General features: G+C 39.0%; 1 protein-coding gene across 3 annotated transcripts in view; it reads left to right on the top strand.

The window, feature by feature from the left end:
- LOC119734221 (protein FAM78B-like) overlaps positions 1-13061 on the top strand; it is a 28466-nt gene extending 15405 nt beyond the window's left edge. For all 3 annotated transcript variants that reach the window (XM_038207589.1, XM_038207588.1, XM_038207587.1), the window contains exon 3: positions 9906-13061. In XM_038207589.1, the coding sequence (XP_038063517.1) occupies positions 9906-10443 (538 nt within the window). In that variant the 3' untranslated portion in view covers positions 10444-13061. The remainder of the gene's footprint in view (positions 1-9905) is intronic.
- Positions 13062-18302: the final 5241 nt, after the last annotated feature.

Genomic DNA, 18302 nt, shown 5'->3' with positions numbered 1-18302 from the left:
TCATCAGTCCACTGAGGATCAGATTTTGGGTTCCACCTCCCCCTACAATCTCTCTTTAAGCTTCGCACTTGGTGCATTGTTTGTGTTGTACTCAACTATTTCCTGCTCGAACTCTCTGCGTCTATCTGTAAATCACCAAGCAGTCATAATTACCCACCGGACAGAGATTTAGTGCCTCTCTTCAAGATGTCCGTGTCGGTTGTAAACGCTCGGGATAAATTTCATACCGTTTTTTTTTTACTGGAGGTCGGATGAAATATTTTTGCCTGCTGATTTTTCTCTCATTGTCTACTTTGTTTCACACGTTTCATTTTGTTTCACATGTGTCATTTTGTTAGCACTTTCTCTATGATTCAACATTAATAATTAATTTAACTGTTATTCTCATGGTTTTTTTTCTTTTGAATACTGGTTGGATTTCTTGAAGGGGGGTGTCACAGACAGGGCAGGGTTATAGCTGAAGCTTCTTTATGAGAGAACTAGGTTCCATGGATAATGAGGACAATGAATTTTCCAAGTAGGGTTTAGTAGGTATGCTTTTGGTTTTATTAGCTCTTGGCACTGAGGGGACACCATCCGAGTAAATAAGACACATATTACCCGCATTTTCAGATCTGACATTTTGATGATGTTCGTACAGTTTTACCAACTGTTTAGGTAACAACACTTTATGAGAAATAATTTTGCTACTTAAATGGTTTAGTCCACTCCACTTACATGTAGCAGCATTACTTTTCTGCTTTGAGATTCAACAACACTGTCGCGGGACTGTTGAAAATAACCTCAAAGTTAGGCACGTCATAAAAAAAAGGTGCAGGTCGAGATAACTCAGCTGTCTGTAACGAGATTTGAGTTCCCCTCTAAACTGCTGAGCCAACGTCTCTCCTCAAATAATGACACGGTGGGTGCACTCACAGTACAGTTCACCCCCAAATCCCAGGCAAGGAGCTATATGTGCAGCACTCTGAGTTGTCAGCGTCCATCGCAGGGAAGTGCCCAGCATTGATCAAGTTAGCCAGTTACATCCAATTGTGCGGGAATCCTGCGGAAGTGCCGTCCTTTTTCGGTTCCAAATATAGCAAGGACTGAGACAATTCCTACGAGCAGCGAAAGACTGCAGTGAGCATTAATTTACAGTGGGTCAACATAAAACAATGTGATGCAGCATTTTTCCTTCGCCTCGTGTTAAAAAAATTAGAAGTTACATCAGGTGCTCTTCCTCTTGACTTCATTTTCTGGGGGTGGAGGGTGTGATGGGAGGACTTAATTGATGTTAATGTCTAAAAGGTTTCAAGACATGTAAAAAAAAAAAAAATTGCTGGAAAGGTATTCAGCATTTGGTGAGACACCACATTCTTCCTGTCGGTACTTACAATCATTTATAAATCGGATAAAAACCTACATGACTGTCTAAAAATTTACCCAATGATGGGTTTGATCATAGTGCTGGCTGTGCTCTAGCATAACATACTGTAGTTCCGTTTACCATCGCTTGTAAAACGTCAAAACACAAATACAAAGTGACTTCGCTTTGGGGAAGTGTGTGTTACAAATCACGTTTCATTCCATTCGCCGACCAAAGACTTGGCTTCAGGCTTCAATTTGGAGTCGCCAAACTAGGCGGACGCTAGATTGGAAAGAAGAGTAATTTTCAAATTTGATTCAGCACATGCTATCTGACAGAAGGGCAATAGTTCAGTTCAGCACTTTTGAATATTATAAGAAAATTTGCAGGGATTTTGTTGTTGTTGCATTACAGTGCAGCCTGACTGAATCGGAAAAAAAGTGCAGCGAGGCGACTAGCCGACTAACCGAAAGATATTAGAAGTGGGTTAGACTTGGTTGAATGAGGCCAATCTTGTAATGCAGCTAACCTAATAATTGAGGCCGGTCTGCCCTGCTTGTGTCAATATCTGATGGACTTAGCCTAGCGGTAACCTTAACCACAGAGCAAGGATGCAAGCCTGTAAGCCTGTGCAGGGACATTTATGTTGCAAGATCCTGTAGTTATGTCCCCGGTTTTCTTAAGGGTGAGCTTCGGTTACGATTCTAGAAGAATCAGTGCAACGCTCAAGGAATGGTGGCATTTCAAGCTCAGTAAAAAAGGACAATCTTGAGGCAAGGTCTAATCTGAGTGATGTATGACATTACTTGATTGAGGCATCCTACTTAATGGAATAGACCAATGAATTGCTGGGGGCTAGTATTTTGTAGCATGCACAGATACTACACCACTGAACTATGTGAGATATGAAATGAAAGTGGACAAGTATTCATGTCAATGCTCACAGCTGTGTTGATAATCACTTAGTCTTGACACCAGGCTCTCATTTGAACAATGAACACTCAAATGAGAACATTGTTGGCCTATGAAATGAGACTAGCAGCATCAGACCACAAACAGCCTGCTTGCTTTCCAAACCAATATTACAAGTGCAAGAAGCTGACTTATATTCTCACGTGTCAACTGCTGAGTTGTGCATTTTCCAGGGGGGCAAAATCAACAGTAACTGAATCTGTGGAAATGGACAGTGCCTTTAACCTCATGAGAGCCATGAACCTTTGCAGTGCAGGCCTACAACGATCCTTCCAGCATATATGGATTCTTGTGTGTTTTAGTAGTTGCTGCTGGCGTGTCACTTTTTGAGATGCACCTACGTGTAAGAGGACTTGACTTAGCAGAAGATGTATTGATTTTACTCTCTGACATTCAGGGAAAAAAGGTGTTATGGTTTTCTGGAGTGAAAATGTCCTTTTTTGTGCAACTGCATATCAGCTGCAATATACCATTCACCTTTTCCTTGTGGGCAAATGAATAGTCATCTTGTGATACAAGTAATATACCATGACAGTTGCAAACATCAACAGCCAAACTACAAAATTATAATAAAATACCTTACTTGACTGTATCAATTTCCAACGATGGTCAGCCGACCACTGTTGGAAAAAACAGACATTTTTCAAACACTGCCAATTTACCAAATTTGGTTAGTCCACATTATGTTTGCAATCGGTTACACATCCGTGAACGTGTGCGAGCCAGCTAGTCTGGTTCCCTGACCTGACCATTCCCCAACGTCTATAAATTTCTCCATTCATATGAAGTAGGGTCTGGGAACCAGAATACAACAAGACCAGCATTTTTCCCTTATTTTTTCCCCCGCATCTATGAACACAAAACTTTGAACAGACAATATTTGCTGTAACCTGTAACTTACCCCAAATCCGTCCATTTCTGAAAATTACAGCAAAAGCAAATGCTGTATATTACCTTTAAAGGGAAGAAACAACATTTGCAAACATCGAAAAACGAAATGATCAAATTATCACGAAATATCTCACTGGATTGTTAGGGAATGACAGCCTAAAGCATCCTTCAAAGTTGCGGCTCCTGGTGTGCTGACATTCTCAAGAAAAAGTGTATTTTTCCAACCCTGGTTGGCCGACCAGCGTTGGAGAAAACTGGCTTTTTTTTCAAAAAGTACTCCGAATTTTTCATATTTAGTTCGTCTGCATTTTCTTTGCAATTGATTACACACCTGTGAAGACTACGAGCCTGCTAGACTGATTCTCATAATCTTACAATTCCCTAAAGTCTATAAATTGCTCCGGTTCATCTTAAGTGGCGTCAGGGAACCAGACTACAAGAATATGATTGGTTTTCTTGGTTTTTTCCAGCATCTACGAACCCAAAACGTGAAACAAGTCAGTTTAACAATATTTGCTATAGCATACTAATCCTCCAAATCCATTTATTTCTGAAAATTGCAGCAAAAGCAAATGTTGTGTATTACCTTTAATGCTTAGATACAGACCTATTCCAGTAATTACTCAGTGTTACGGACTCAGCCTTGAAAGACAGACAGCCACTAAACAGCAGGAAATTGCCCCTTCCTGTGGAACTGTGGGACGTATCATATCCATGGGTTAGTCATACGCAGACATTAGGCGCATGATCATCAGGTCACAGTTTGAGAAAGAGATTTTTTCTTCAACATCTGACATTTTGGCACTGAATTTAAAGGGAATACAATATTTGTTTTTGCTATAATTTTCAGAAATGGATGGATTTGGGGGATTAGTATTTTATAGTAAATGTTGTTACACTGACTTGTTTGAAGTTTTATGTTTGTAGATGCTGGAAAAAGAATCATGTTCTTGTAGTCTTGTTCCCTGACCCCACTTAAATTGAAATGGAGCAATCTATAGACGTCGGGGAATTGTAAGGTCAGGGAACCAGTGTAGAAGGCTTGCACCCGTTCATCTAGATGCGTAATCGATTGCAAACAAAATTCATACCAGCTAAATATATGGTGAATTGAGGGCAGTATTTGAAAAAAGCCAGGTTTTTTTTTCAAACGCTGCTGACCAGAGTTGGAAATTGATACAAAAATACCACTTTTCTTGAACATGTCATTACACCAGGTGCCATGATTTTAATGGATGCTTTAGACTGTCGAGTGTCATTCACTAACTGTCCAGTAAGGTATTTCATAATAATTTGGTATTGTTTTTTGATGCTTGCAAATGTTGTATATTCCCTTTAAGCACATATTGTCTTTGTTGTGGGGTTCCTTCTGCAGATTGATTTAAAAATATACATGTAGATCCTATTCATATCTCACAAAGCTTGGCAAAGCAAAGTCAAGGAAATGGAGTGAGATATGAAAGGGGCATTCCCCTTTAAGAAGTACCACATTGCCTCGCCTTTTCTACTGTGCCATGGATAACAATGCACTATTTTTGACTACCAAATGTTAAAGGGCACTGTACTGCTGACATCCATTCAGGATGCCAGTACCCATCTGCATACAGATTTAGCCAGCATCCACTTTCGTTTTAAAATGTCACTGGAGTCAACCAAAGAGTTTGTTGGACAAGGTATCACAGGTTATTTTGTGAATGGTGGATTATTTTGTTAACTAGTCTGCATCAGCACACCTACGCCCCCCAAAATAAATATTGGATCATCTGATATTGCAGTTTAAACATGATTATCAAACAAAGGAAGTCTGTTTCTTTCACTTTTTACTTGTTATGTCTGTTGGACTTTGGAACAGAGTATGTGTGCAAAGAGTCGACTCCAAATGCACTTATAAAGTAGGATCAACCCAAAGATGTTGTACATTATTAAACAGCGATATATAAAGCGTTTTATAGCTCCATGATTAAACCTAACAAATTGTGTTATTTACAATACAATGTGGTTTTAGAAGAAGGGATAAATTACTAAATCCCTTCATGTTCGATCAGGCTTGAAACACAGCTATTTATACCAACAAGAAACATCTGTTCATGAAAACATAATTTGTTACTGTCTGACATTTTTAGCTCTCATAATTTGAGAGCTTGGAGGTCATACCAGGTAATGTAACACAACAAAAGAAAGTTGCACAAAATGTGTCCCTAAGAAAAGTTCATCTCCTGGCCTCTTTAAATTTCATGGATCAGTGTTTGCCACCGTTTGCAAAATGCATATCCCTTTATAGTCGTTCCATGCATATAAATTACATGTGTCTTTAGAGGGACAACATGCATAATTTTAGATTGGCAAAATTCCAATCTGCGTCAAGTTACATGTCATCATTTTACACAAAATACACACTTGCTGGCACGTACTGTTGTGCTATGCAAGAGAATTGTGTAGCAGACTGGATACCTAGTTCTCTCACAAGAAGTCTAGTGTGTCGTCAGTAAATCATTCTCAGAAGTGTCTAGATTTAGTGTTGTCATGGCAGAGGTGAAGTTAGACCAACAGACTTGAAAGATTCTTGGAAAATATTCTCAGCTTTGATTTGAAAAATGTTGCACATTTTCTTTATGCCAATTATTCAGAGATAGGGTAAACATTTTTTTATTCGGGGGGGGGGGAGGGGAAGGCAATTTGTTGGCACAGAAATCAAACTGAAAAGCTCTGAACCACGATATTAACGTTGAAATATATAATAATTACATGCTGCAGCTTTTTAATAGGGAACCGATAAAAATCTTAGTAACAGATGGATGCACCTTTCGGAGTGCTGTGCACACACTGTCAGTGAAACATTTATGTCGTCCATCCAGAAATCAGAACTGCCAAAATTTCCATAAAAAAAAGCTGACTTATTAATCGCCTGGCTAGCTGTCGGTTCTTTTCATGTGGGAACGATACTGGCGTGTATGTTGTCTTGGTTTCATCACCTAGTCATCCCCCGTCATGCGATACGCATTTGTTATCGTCTCCTCAATCAGACCGGCCCTTTTCAGATGCTCCACAAACACATTTTCAAAGGTGTGATGATTAATTCACTTGATGCCATTCCATTTCCGAGGCGCGAAGTGGACAGTTTTGATTAAAGCAGTGGTAGTGCTGATCACAGTTCACTTTGAATGTTTGCATTCAGATCTCCCCTCAAGAAATTTGCAACAGCAACACGGAAGGGCAAGGTCTTTGATTTTATGATTCAAATAATTTCAGCTACCACCAAAAACCATTATACATTTTTGGCTGTACTGTGACTTTGATGACAATTTCATTGAGTTGTGTATTGCAATGAGGCAGACAGCACAATAATTGGATCGGTGTTGCAAAAAAAAGAGGAAGAAAAATAAAGGGATATATTATAAGTCTGGTCTTGATACAATAAAATAATCAGCAGAAATCCTTGAATCTGCGGAGCAATGCCAAGAGAATGACTGATCCAATCAATGCTGCCAATTTTACAGATTCCAGTTGATGAGATTATGACTACACCAAGAGAGAGTGTCTGTGACAATGTCTAGAACCCTGTCATTCTCAAGCCTGCTGACATTCAATGACTATAGAATGGACTAGATATTTTGTTCCTAGCCAATACATCATGGCAAAAACAGGACTGACAAATGTGGGGTGAATGCCTTCGAAATATCTGATCAGGAAAACGTGCAGAGTTAGGATTATGGATGAAGTTGACATATCAATGGAACAACATTTACAGAAACGAAGATGAAAGAAGATGACAAACTGATCGGTTTAGATGGAGGAAATCCAAGACATGGTACAAAGTGCAGCCACAGAGTCAAGCTGTGACTGGGAACTCAATAAACCAACAGGGTCAATCTGGGTGGGATTCGAACCGGGGTCACCAGGGGTGGATATGTCAAGTCCCCTGCATCAACCATGTACGAGCATTCCTTCCTTACTGAGCCATTGCTACCAGGTGCATATCTATGTTCCCCAATACCTATATTCCCCAATACGTATGCTCCCCAGCCCTAACCCTAACCATCTACCCCTAACTGTAATCCTAACCATCTAACCCCTACTAACCCTAGCCCTAAGGATTTTCGGGAACATAGGTATTGGGGAACATCGGATAGACCCCATTGCTACCACCCTCATTACCTCACGAATCAATGACTGTTTTTTGGACGGACTATGAATCACCATCCTGAGGAAACTCCGTACACAGTTGCACCTGACACTGATCAAGAGCTACATGCTATGCCCCTACCCCAGAACCCAACCCCCTTCCCCCTCACTGCACAGTCAGACTCACACTGAAACACCATTTGCTACGACTTCTCATAACAAGTGCAGTCTGTGATTGGTATGCAGTACCCATTAGCAGTTGTGCTATCAGTTGTAGATTTAATGGTTGGAAATGGTGTCTTGGCCGAATTACAAAGCACAGATAATCTTTCAATCCACTCTGCCCACAGTGTGGCCCCTAGTAGCCAGGTGCATACAGTCTGTACTGAGGGACTCACTCTAGCCTGGTAGATATCAGTCTTTAATTTGGTGTGTGATTGAACCAGTTGAGTATCACCTCCATTTACTGCTTACGATGCAAGGTGAAGAGCGCCCTCAATTGCTTGTGCACAGACTGAATAGTGCAACTCTAATTCAACTTTGTTAAAAATGTATCAAGCAGTTGACAGTTAAACTAAGAAATCTCAAATAAGTAGCTTTTTGTGAGGTCTATCGGCAAGACACTAGTCGATAGATTGAACAAATCAAACAATATGGATTACGATTAGTAATACAGACATGTTAAAATACCTTTTAAAAGAAAATATGAAAAATGGTAATGTTACACAACCCCATTTGAGCAAGTATAATTCATCACACTTGTCCCCCCCCCAAAAAAAAAAATTGCGACAGGATCTTGAGTGAAACCATACATCAAGATATTCCCATTACTGAAATGATGTACAGCGGTGCGTTTCTGCATGTCACCCAGAAAATGAGCAGCGCACATTTACAAAATGTATTTATGTTTGCCTGGAGCAGTTTGGAGTTTCATCTCGAGTCTGTCGTTGATGTGCATTTCCATCAGATGGAGTGTAATGGTCTCAGCTGGCTTTGTCGGATGGCGTGTTGAACGAAGATTAATGCATACAGTGACCTGTATAATTGAGACAGTGCTCGTACCAGTCCCCTACCTGTAGTATTGATTCCCCTTGGGTTGTGTATTACTGCCAAGCATACCACAGTTGATCTTTTATTTATTTCGCTCACAAATTGCCAGCTGATGCCATATCCGATAACACTAAATGATTTGTATAATTGGCCATCAAGATCTAATGAGCCTGATTCATCAATTCGTAAATTGCCTGGCACCAAGCTTTTGTTGTTTTTTGACTTGTGTCATTACTCATTAGCTGTGTACTATGTGTGCAGACTTTTAATAACAGGTGCCCTCTATGCATGTTATGGTGTGATAACAAGCGGTGTTTGTGCAGTGCAATTTACCACGAAATGCACTTTAAAGGGAATATACAACATTTGCAAACATCGAAAAATAAAACTACCATGTTTTTGCGAAACACCTTAATAGGATGTTGGTAAATGACAGTCTAAAGCATCCTGTAAAATTATGGCACCTGGTATACTGTCATTTTCAAGAAAATTGGTATTTTTGTATCAATTTCCAACGCTGATCGGCCGATCAGCGTTGGAAACAACTGGCTTTTTTTCAAATACTGGCCACAATTGACCATTGCACTTGTTTGCAATCGATTACAAACCTATGAACGGGTACGGGCCAGCTAGACTGGTTCCCTGACCTTACAATTCCCTAATGTATGTAAACTGCTCTGTTTCTTCTTATATGGAGTCAGGGAACCAGACTACAGGAAAATGGTCGTTTTTCTTGGTTTTTATAGCATTTTCGAACCCAAAACCTCCAAAAAGTCAGTGTAACTATAATTGCTTCATATTTCCAACCCCCCAATTCCATCCATTTCTGAAAATTACAGCAAAAGCAAATGATGTATATTCCCTTTAATATATGCCCCATTCACAGTATTGCAGTACAGGTTGGTGTATTGTCATGGGCTTTCAGCAATACGTTGAGTCTCTGGCATGGGTCTGAACCCTACACAGTTTTTTTCCCGTTTTACTCATAGTCATATCATAAGTGCAATGGTATGAAACATTGTGTTATCAAAAACCATGGTAACACATATAAATGTTTCATCCAGGATGAAAGTAAGAAATCATTGTAAAGTGGTTTGCTAAGGAACACACCGGACCATGATCCTCTGGCATATGGTCCTGACCTACATCTTGCTACAAAGATGGGGATTCTCAAGCTAATTTGAATCCAATTCCTCACAAAAATGTGAATTAAATGTGACTAGAGTTACTTTTAGTGCCAAGTTTGGTGGCGTAGTGCATAAAGCACTCGCCTCTCACCATTGTGACCAGGGTTCGATTCCTGTCTCGTGTCATATGTAACACTTTTGATCTGGCTGTGCTCCACAGTTAAACATGGGTCATATGGCGTCTGCCTAAGGCACCATTACATGCCTTCGGCTAGACCACATTATAGCTGTGTCCTTTGCAATTCAGCTTCTGCTGCGAGTAAGGAAGATTAGCTCTCCCTCCATTATTATGTTTGATTTTTCTAATAAAGCTGTCTTGTGTTTGCTGCCCTCTTCAGGTCCAGTTGGGAGATTCCCTCCCTAAAGAGCAACCAGCAACGTTTTGTCAGCGATTCCGATGGCAAGCACTACCCATGGTATGGCTGCACCACCGAAGTAGCCACCATCCCCGGCCCCACGTCATGCTACAGCACCTTCCATCTACGCATGAACGACAACTTCCATCCTTCCATTACCTGGGATATCCCAGTCAGGAACAGCCACCAGGTCCGACTGACTCGTCTGGCTAGGGACCAGAGCTTCACGGTCTGGCTCATCGCCATGAACAAGACCACGGGACAGAAGTTTGTCCTGCGGACGATCAAGTGGCGTATGCGGATTAACATTGCAGTGGATGAGACGCAGCCGTTAGGCCGACGGGCGCGCCTACTGGACCCCATCATCCAGGAGCAACCGCACATCCTGGAGCCGTGGCAGAATGAGGTGGCGCCCCCAGAGGCGCTGCGTGCACCCAATGCCAACAATGCACAGACTCTAATATGGCGACCGACGAGCGGAGGTGAAGTCGTCATCGTTCCTCCAGTCAGCCACCACTAACCACTCCCACTTCATTAAAAAAAATAATCATTAAATAAATTAAATAAAGCAAAAACATTGAAAATAGAATCAGCATCCAAGTGCCTTGACTTTAAGAACAGTACTCCTTTTTGATCGGGAAAAAGCGAGTCAACATCATCATGAACTTTGAAACAAATTATATGGCAAAATCTCTCCATTTATTATAAAACATATTTTTGGAACAGAAATGTTTATTAACAGAACAAGTGCAATTTGTGTGAGTTGGACATATTTCAGCCATCGAGTTCTGCCATATATATTTTTTTTCTTGGGGCATTTTACCGCGGGACACCAATGCTTATTGTGAGTTCTGCAGTCTGTACATACAGGAGTAATTACATAGACCATTTATCAATGATATGCAAATTAACTTAAGATGTCATCACCGCGACTGTTCTCCAATTTAAATACACATGTTAACAACCAGCATTATTATCTGCTTTACTTGAACAGAAAGCTGACTCATGAAAAAAAACTAAGCATTTAGGAATGTTACGGAGTGATTCAGCTAAACCGGTCAGCTAGAACAAAATGCCAGCCAGCTATAAAATCTCCCCAAGGTTTTTTCAGTTGACAGGGTATTAAACAAGAACAAGAAAACATTGAAAATGTTCTGCCTAAAGCCTGTTACTTAACATACATTTCTGTAAAGGACCAGCCAGTGTAAAATAAATATTTATAGCAATCTATAGGATAAAACTGAAAAAGTTGGTGGTTTTGAAATAGTTGAGAGTTATGGTGTGGGGAGTTAAGATGAAAGTTGTGGATAGTGCACCCTGATAATATATTTTGTTCGGAGTATTTTGTTTTTTTTTGAAGTTTTGCCAATTTCATGCAGCAAAATTCAACTGGTTCAAGTAGAAAGGACTGATTGCTCAATTCGATGAAATCAGAGATGTTAGGATAAATCTTGACTTTTAAATTACCCACATTAATCAATACAATAAAGGTCCTATCAGCATCCCTATGTGCCAAAAAAAATTAACTTAAGGGAAAGAGTAAAATCTTGAAATTTATTTTACTCAATAACTAAAATGGAGTTTCGAGAACTACAAATGTAGCAGCATGAATGGATTAGGATAAGGCAGCAAGAGTTATGAAATTTGTACGAGGTATCCTTGAGATATCCTTACAATGTACCTCACACACGAGTAAAAACTAACAAAAATCCTTTCAATTTCTGTTTTATTAGTTTTAACATTTCTCTGTTGTCGGAGATCGATGGCAGAAAGATGCTGAAATGTCAAAAAACTGATAATTTTCAAATCACTGGCTCTTGGTAGACATTTTTGAGGAAGTGCTGTGAAATTTATGAAATTTGTGAAAGGATGAAGTGAGAAAAAGGATTTTGAAGGGGGAAAAAACCTTTCTTGTTTGAGACGGGGCTTGTGAAAATGAAAAACAGAAATTGGAGCATGACGTCGTAAATTTGAGGTTTGCTGAACACCAAAAAAAGATTGTTTCATTTCCGAAATAACACTTTGGAAATTACCCTGTTTTTATATGACATTAGTGTTACATTTTGTTCAGTAAAAATTTGAAACATAATCAGTGACTCTAAAGTTTTCTCACAGAAAAATGTGAAAAAAAAAAAAAAATCAAACTGAAAGTGATATTTTCATTGTTTGATAGTTTCTTCCGTTTCTGCCATTTAAGCAACAATTTTAGTTGAAATGATATTGATGAGGTGATCTTGTACATTACACAGAATGGAAAGTGAAAGTCAATTCTGGCTAGGATAAAATAATGAACCTTAATCGAGATGTAAATATTTTATCTTTATGAACAAACAAAAATAATATCTCACGAGTATATCCCCAGAGATTTCTAAAAACTAATCAACTGTTTTTCGTTTTCAAATATTATGCAAAGAGACATTGTACACCCACAGCATTTTGTTTTTTTTACGTTTCTTTTATGTTTTGTACATTTTGAGTTTCTTTTTTGTATATTTTTGTACATCGGGGTGTTACACACAACAAACGTTATATTTTCTAGTGAAATGTTTATTTTGTCCCATTGAGTAGAAAAAAAAAAACTTCTAAAACACAAGTAAACAGAGTTTTCTTTTTTTCAGAAATTTACTGCAACGTGAATTGCCAATTTTGTTTTTACAACCATCAGGGTGTCAATGAATAAAGAAGAAATTGTTTGGTTTGAGATTAAATCATGCAAACATCAGACTCATTTTACTTTAAACAAAACCATGTCAATTTCCCTGCACATTTTACTTTGTTCTGTTCTAGCAGTGCAATAATTTTTCTGTTGTTTTTGTCCGATTTAAACCCCCTTCTTCTTTGAAATAAAAAAAAACACCACTATTTTATCCCCTGAACAGGCAATAAATTGTCATGACAAAAACAAGGAAAATATGATTAACAATGTTTATTTTGTAGAAAATATTTTGTAGTGGATGAAACTGATGTGAAGTTGTACAGAGTAAATCATGCATTATTTAAATCAATAGAGGTTTAAGGATTAGTTGATTACAAATGATTAAACACCGACTACTTTCAAATGAATTATTATTTAACAAAAAAAATGTCTCCTGAGAATTGAATAAAAAATACAAATATTCACTGATTGATGACAAGTAACTTTTCTTGATGTCTTCTGTGTTCTGTGTACTAAGTGGTCATTTGCTGTCTTATGGATTTGGACTGACTCGAGGATTAATGGATTAATTCTCAAGGTGACTGAGACACAAAATTGGATTGATTTGCTAAATTCATGATTTAAATTTTTCAAATGTCAGCTGATTTACTGAAAAGTTTACAAGACTCTTGTATCAATGACGTAGTGGTGGAAATAATTGGCCTTATCAATTTTACTTATAGATTCATTAAAAAAATAGAAGGAAATTTTAAATCCTTAAGGTGATTGTAATCAATCGCCCTAAGGATTTTGAAATTTCCAATTTGATAGATTTGCTAAATTCATGATTAACAACTTGAGTAAACAATTAATTGTCTAACTGATTTTATTGAGCAAAAAATGACAAGATTCTTTTACGATTGACAGAGTGGTTGAAATATTTAGCCTTATCAATTTTAACTCCTAATTTAAGATTCATCTGAAAAATATAAGGACATTTGAAGGAAATGTTGAAATCTCATGGGGTTATTCCTATGTAATTTCCTGCATGATCAAGAGGGAAATCCAATGAAAATCCTCATTTGACAGACCACTTAAAAAGAAAGAAGATTCTAATCTCAAGTTGCAATTCAATGCAAAATCCGCGATTCCTCCCACTGCATTTAGGCATCCAATCCCCCCTCCCCCTCCCCTCTCAATCCCAATTTCCTCGGCTGGGTCACTTGCACAAATCTCATTCCTGATCCTCTCAGGCCCTTAAGTTCGCGCCTCTGACCTTTTCCCACAGAAAGGAAAAACAAAACAAAAAAACTTGACAGATAACTGAATGTTCCATCGACCTTTGTCAAGATTGAATTTCTGCCGTTCGTTTATCAGAAGGGTATCTGTTTTATAAATAGGTGCCTGTTTTTGTCCGTTGGCCTGGGGGCCTTGTCATGCCGTCGACATTCCGATATCGCCTGGCCAGCTCCGGCTCGCATCCGATGCTTTTAAAGAGATGCTTAGGGTCAGGGAATGAATAAAGGGGCCCGGGACTGACGAAATACCGGAGATATAAGACAAACAAACACGGGCAGCACCGCCGTACTGCCAGAATGTTACCACAGGCTATCCCGGAATGGTTGGCCTGATATGCGATATCTCACTTATTTCTTGTGATCACTTTGCTGCTACGGAAATTACCCTGTCATCATCATCACTATCATGGTCTGACTGAGGCAATGTACGTCTTTTGTCGACGGGAAGGGATTTACAAAAAGATTTTCACATTAGCTACGTGTAAACAAGTGGAGATAAAGATGTATCGTAATTCATGTTTTCATTTCTTGTGAGGGAAGCCACATATTTGTGTAATACTAGTCAATATTAAAGTTGTCACATCTGGGAAAAGGTAAATTCATGCACATAAAAACAACTTGTCAAAGACCCCTTTCATCTAAAAAAAAATTGGGATAGATGCATAACTTCAAGCATCAATAGAAGACAGTGCCTGAATAAGCTTAAAAGTTTCCAACTTTGAAACCCCAGTTAATCAAGTACAAAACCAATTAATGCTCTTGACTTTCTGATGTTGCTTATTTTGAGACATCCTCCTTGCTCAACCAATGCCAATTTGGCAACATCCAAGTGTTTGAACTAATCTTGCATCCTGTCTCTTTGAAAGACTTGATGACACTGTTGCAGACAATCTGGCGACCCTCAGTCCCGGCTAATATGACGCGCTCTTGGCTTTTTTGTTCTGACACGATGTGAGACTCAAGCCCTCAGTGAGGATGAAGCCTCATTACTTGGGCTTTGTGTTAAGCAAATAATCATGCCCAGAATTTGCAATGAGATGAGGACAGAAAGTTGTCTCCTGAAAGGATGGAACAAACAGTCTTCTATTACTTGGCACATCATGCTCAAGTGGAGAATCATGACTTTGGCAACACACTCTCGTACTTGCCAATACCCCCAAATGAGAGTTTCTCTTATGAAAGGAAAAAGGGAGATGGATCACCCTGGATGATGATAACATCAAAATCATGCCAAGATGAGGTTGACTTGATTAGAAGTTTGGAATTTTGTCAAATATTTGGAAACACATTTGCAGGCTTCAAATGAACCATGGGAAAGGTTGGACATTTGTACGATTATGAACTGTTGAAATCCATTGTTGAGAAAAAGAACAAAACAAAGTGAAGAAACATTTTTATGAGGAGACCATTTTATCACAAACTCGGGGAAAACGATACTGGGATATCCAAAAACACAATCTGCAAAGAACTACCACTACTGAAGTCAATACACCACTGAATCACAAGTTCTGCAAATCAAGCAACGGATCAATATTGTCGGAAGAAGTCTGATTATTGCAACCGTCTTCAATTGAAATATTTCCGATGTCGGGCTGCGATACTTCAGTTTGGCACGAAGTCTTGGTTTCCAATAACTCCCAACGTTCATTATATGAGTCGACATGTGAAGTAGCTGTCGAATCATTGTGGTTGCATTCATGTTTGCTTTCTGTAAATCATTATCCAGATGGATATTGCACAAATACGCCCCCCCTCCCCCACTTAAAAAGAAGCCATATGTGTTGTTGAATGATGTTCCTTTTTTCGTCACGATGTGCCTCTACGAGAAACTGTTTGTAATATAGGTTTGGCTATATTTATTTGTTGATTCATATGTTTTGCAATAACACATTCCCGATGACATAAGTCAAGATCCATCTGGCGTAACGGCATTATTGTGGCTCTATACATTCTAGTCACACGTGAGTGAGGGAGTTATGAAATCACTGATTGTGAAATGTTCAAAACAGACTGCCTGCTGGATTTGATACATGAACGTGGTAACTACATGGTCCAGTGGTTACGGTGTTTGACTCATGTACGATGGTGCGTGGGTTCGAACCCTGCCAGGAACATGGTGTTTGTGCCCTTGGGCAAGACACTGAACTACAACTGCCTCTCTCCACCCAGGAGTATAAATGGGTACCTGTGAGGGTCGAGGACCGATTGAGCGCTGATATCGGCTGCCGCGTGGCCCCATGGCCTGATGTAGGGGGTAATAATTGTAAAGCGCTTTGAGATTGTTGATACGATGGAAAGCGCTAGATGAGCACAATTATTATTATGTATTTGTCAAAAGCGAATTATCTGGATTTATTATGGACTAGGCCTGGGCGACTAGTAAATTTCAGTAGTTGCGACTAGTTACGATAAAAAGTCGCAACTTTTTGCGATAAATAGTCACGACTAGTTGACTAGTCGCGACTAGTGACACATTATTTATCTAGTAATACAGCGCATGTGCAATAAGCATTTGGGGCAGAAAAAACACCACTGGTTGTCTGGGTACTACAAAGCATTAAGCCTTTGGTGTGCTTTCAAAGTACATGTAATGACCAAATAATGTGTCTACACATCATTCACTGAATAACCCTGATTTACTCAGCTGTGAGTGATCACATTAGAAATTACACTTTCGCCTCTGAAATTGGCATTCATGTTCTGTCTTGTTACTATTAAATCCTTAAAACATCTTTATTGAGCCATTTTCAAATTACTTGAATTACAAAGTTTTAGTCATGGGTGACTAGTGAATTTCAATAGTCGCGAATAATTGCAATAGTCGTGACTAGTCACAATGGGCAATTCACGGTTACTCACGTTACGTTTTTGTAACGTGAGTAACCAATTTTGTGCGTCTTGTTCATCATACATAACACTTTTTTCTGGATGTCATCATTGGTGCTTAGGTAGGTCTAGGTCTACTCTATCTACCATGGGGATAACAGTTATTAAACCTTTTCAGTAAGGTAATTACAGCCCAAGGAAGCTCAAAAGTACATCAAAAATGTAACGTGAGTAACCGTGGAATTGCCCCAATGCTTTTTAGTATTGGTGACTGGTCAACTAGCCGCACTAGTCATACACGTCAATAATGGACTTAACCTTTAGTTGTCAGGAAAGGTTGGGATAATATCCACAATCCTGCCGTCAAACTTATGATTAAGAATGTAGGCATGCACTTGATTAGATATTACGAAAAAGTGAAGTTTATCATTTCCTTTCCATACTTCCTGACTAGAATGTGGTTTTGGATTTTGGATTTTTTTTTACATTTAGTGGACTGTGAACTTTACAACTGCCTTCTCGGTAGAAAGGAAATTAAACCAATCAATTTTCCTGTCCAGGAAGTGTGGACGTTATCAATTGTACACACATTATTGGGTCTTAAGAGTGACACACTAAATGAAAATTGTGACTTTGGGGTCTTCATATAGGCCTATATATATAAAAAAAAAAAATTTAGTTTCATCTAAAGAATGAGAAGAATAAGAACTTCGATGCAATGGTTGTTAGATGAGTCTTCTACTCGGCATTTTTCAACATCATACAAAGATTAAACGAAGCAGAACATTCCTCATTTTGAGCTCAGGCTGTGTCTACATTTTTACTAGGATTTCCAAGTGCCGAGGAAAAGGAAGCTAGAACGCTGATATCGTAGATAAGAGGAAGCGGGTGCTTTATCATCCTTGGATGGGTCAGGGATGGCAGCAATACTCAGATAAAGGTTCAAAGCCATGATTACTGCTGAAAGATAGAGATAGAATGGGAATATATCGCACATGTTTTTTGCAGAGATAAAGTCCCAAGTAAGCTAATGTCCATACTAGAATGATGGAATAAAGCCCAATACCAGTTGGTGCTGACAAACAGTTCTTTGGCCGAGAAAAAAGTTGTGTGTTTACAGTAACGCCCTAAAAATTATCCATGTAGGTAGGTAGGAAAATGATTAATTATATATTTTAAGGTTTGTGTGTCGGTCTTTTGTGCTGACTGTGTTTACTTTAGGATACCTCTAACATCATTCAGTACAATTAACCTGTTTAATTGTTTAATTAACCAAAAGCCCACATAAACTCTTAGGATGGCCTTTTATATTTTAAAAATAAATTTTATTTAAAATGTTTGGTCTAATATTGGAATAAACAGTTTGAGGTTGGCAATTTGGCCTAAAAAAATCCATGTAAGTAGGGTTACCATCAACACACATATTTTTTTTCAGGCCTTATGGGGGTGCCGGTTGGGGGGGGGGGGGGAGAAGGGGGGGTGGAAAAGGGGGGAGAAGGGGTGGGGGGAGGTAGAGAAGGGAATGGCAAACATGTCAATTCAAATTTGTTTATATTTTTGTTTTGTCGGGGGGGGGGGGCAATTTCGCATCCCTCCTCGATCTGACCACTATTAATACGT

The sequence above is a fragment of the Patiria miniata genome, unplaced genomic scaffold, assembly GCF_015706575.1.
Source record: "Patiria miniata isolate m_02_andy unplaced genomic scaffold, ASM1570657v1 HiC_scaffold_27, whole genome shotgun sequence".
Classification (NCBI taxonomy): domain Eukaryota; kingdom Metazoa; phylum Echinodermata; class Asteroidea; order Valvatida; family Asterinidae; genus Patiria; species Patiria miniata.
Note: the sequence above shows the minus strand (reverse complement) of the source record. Positions and strands in the feature narration are given on the sequence as shown.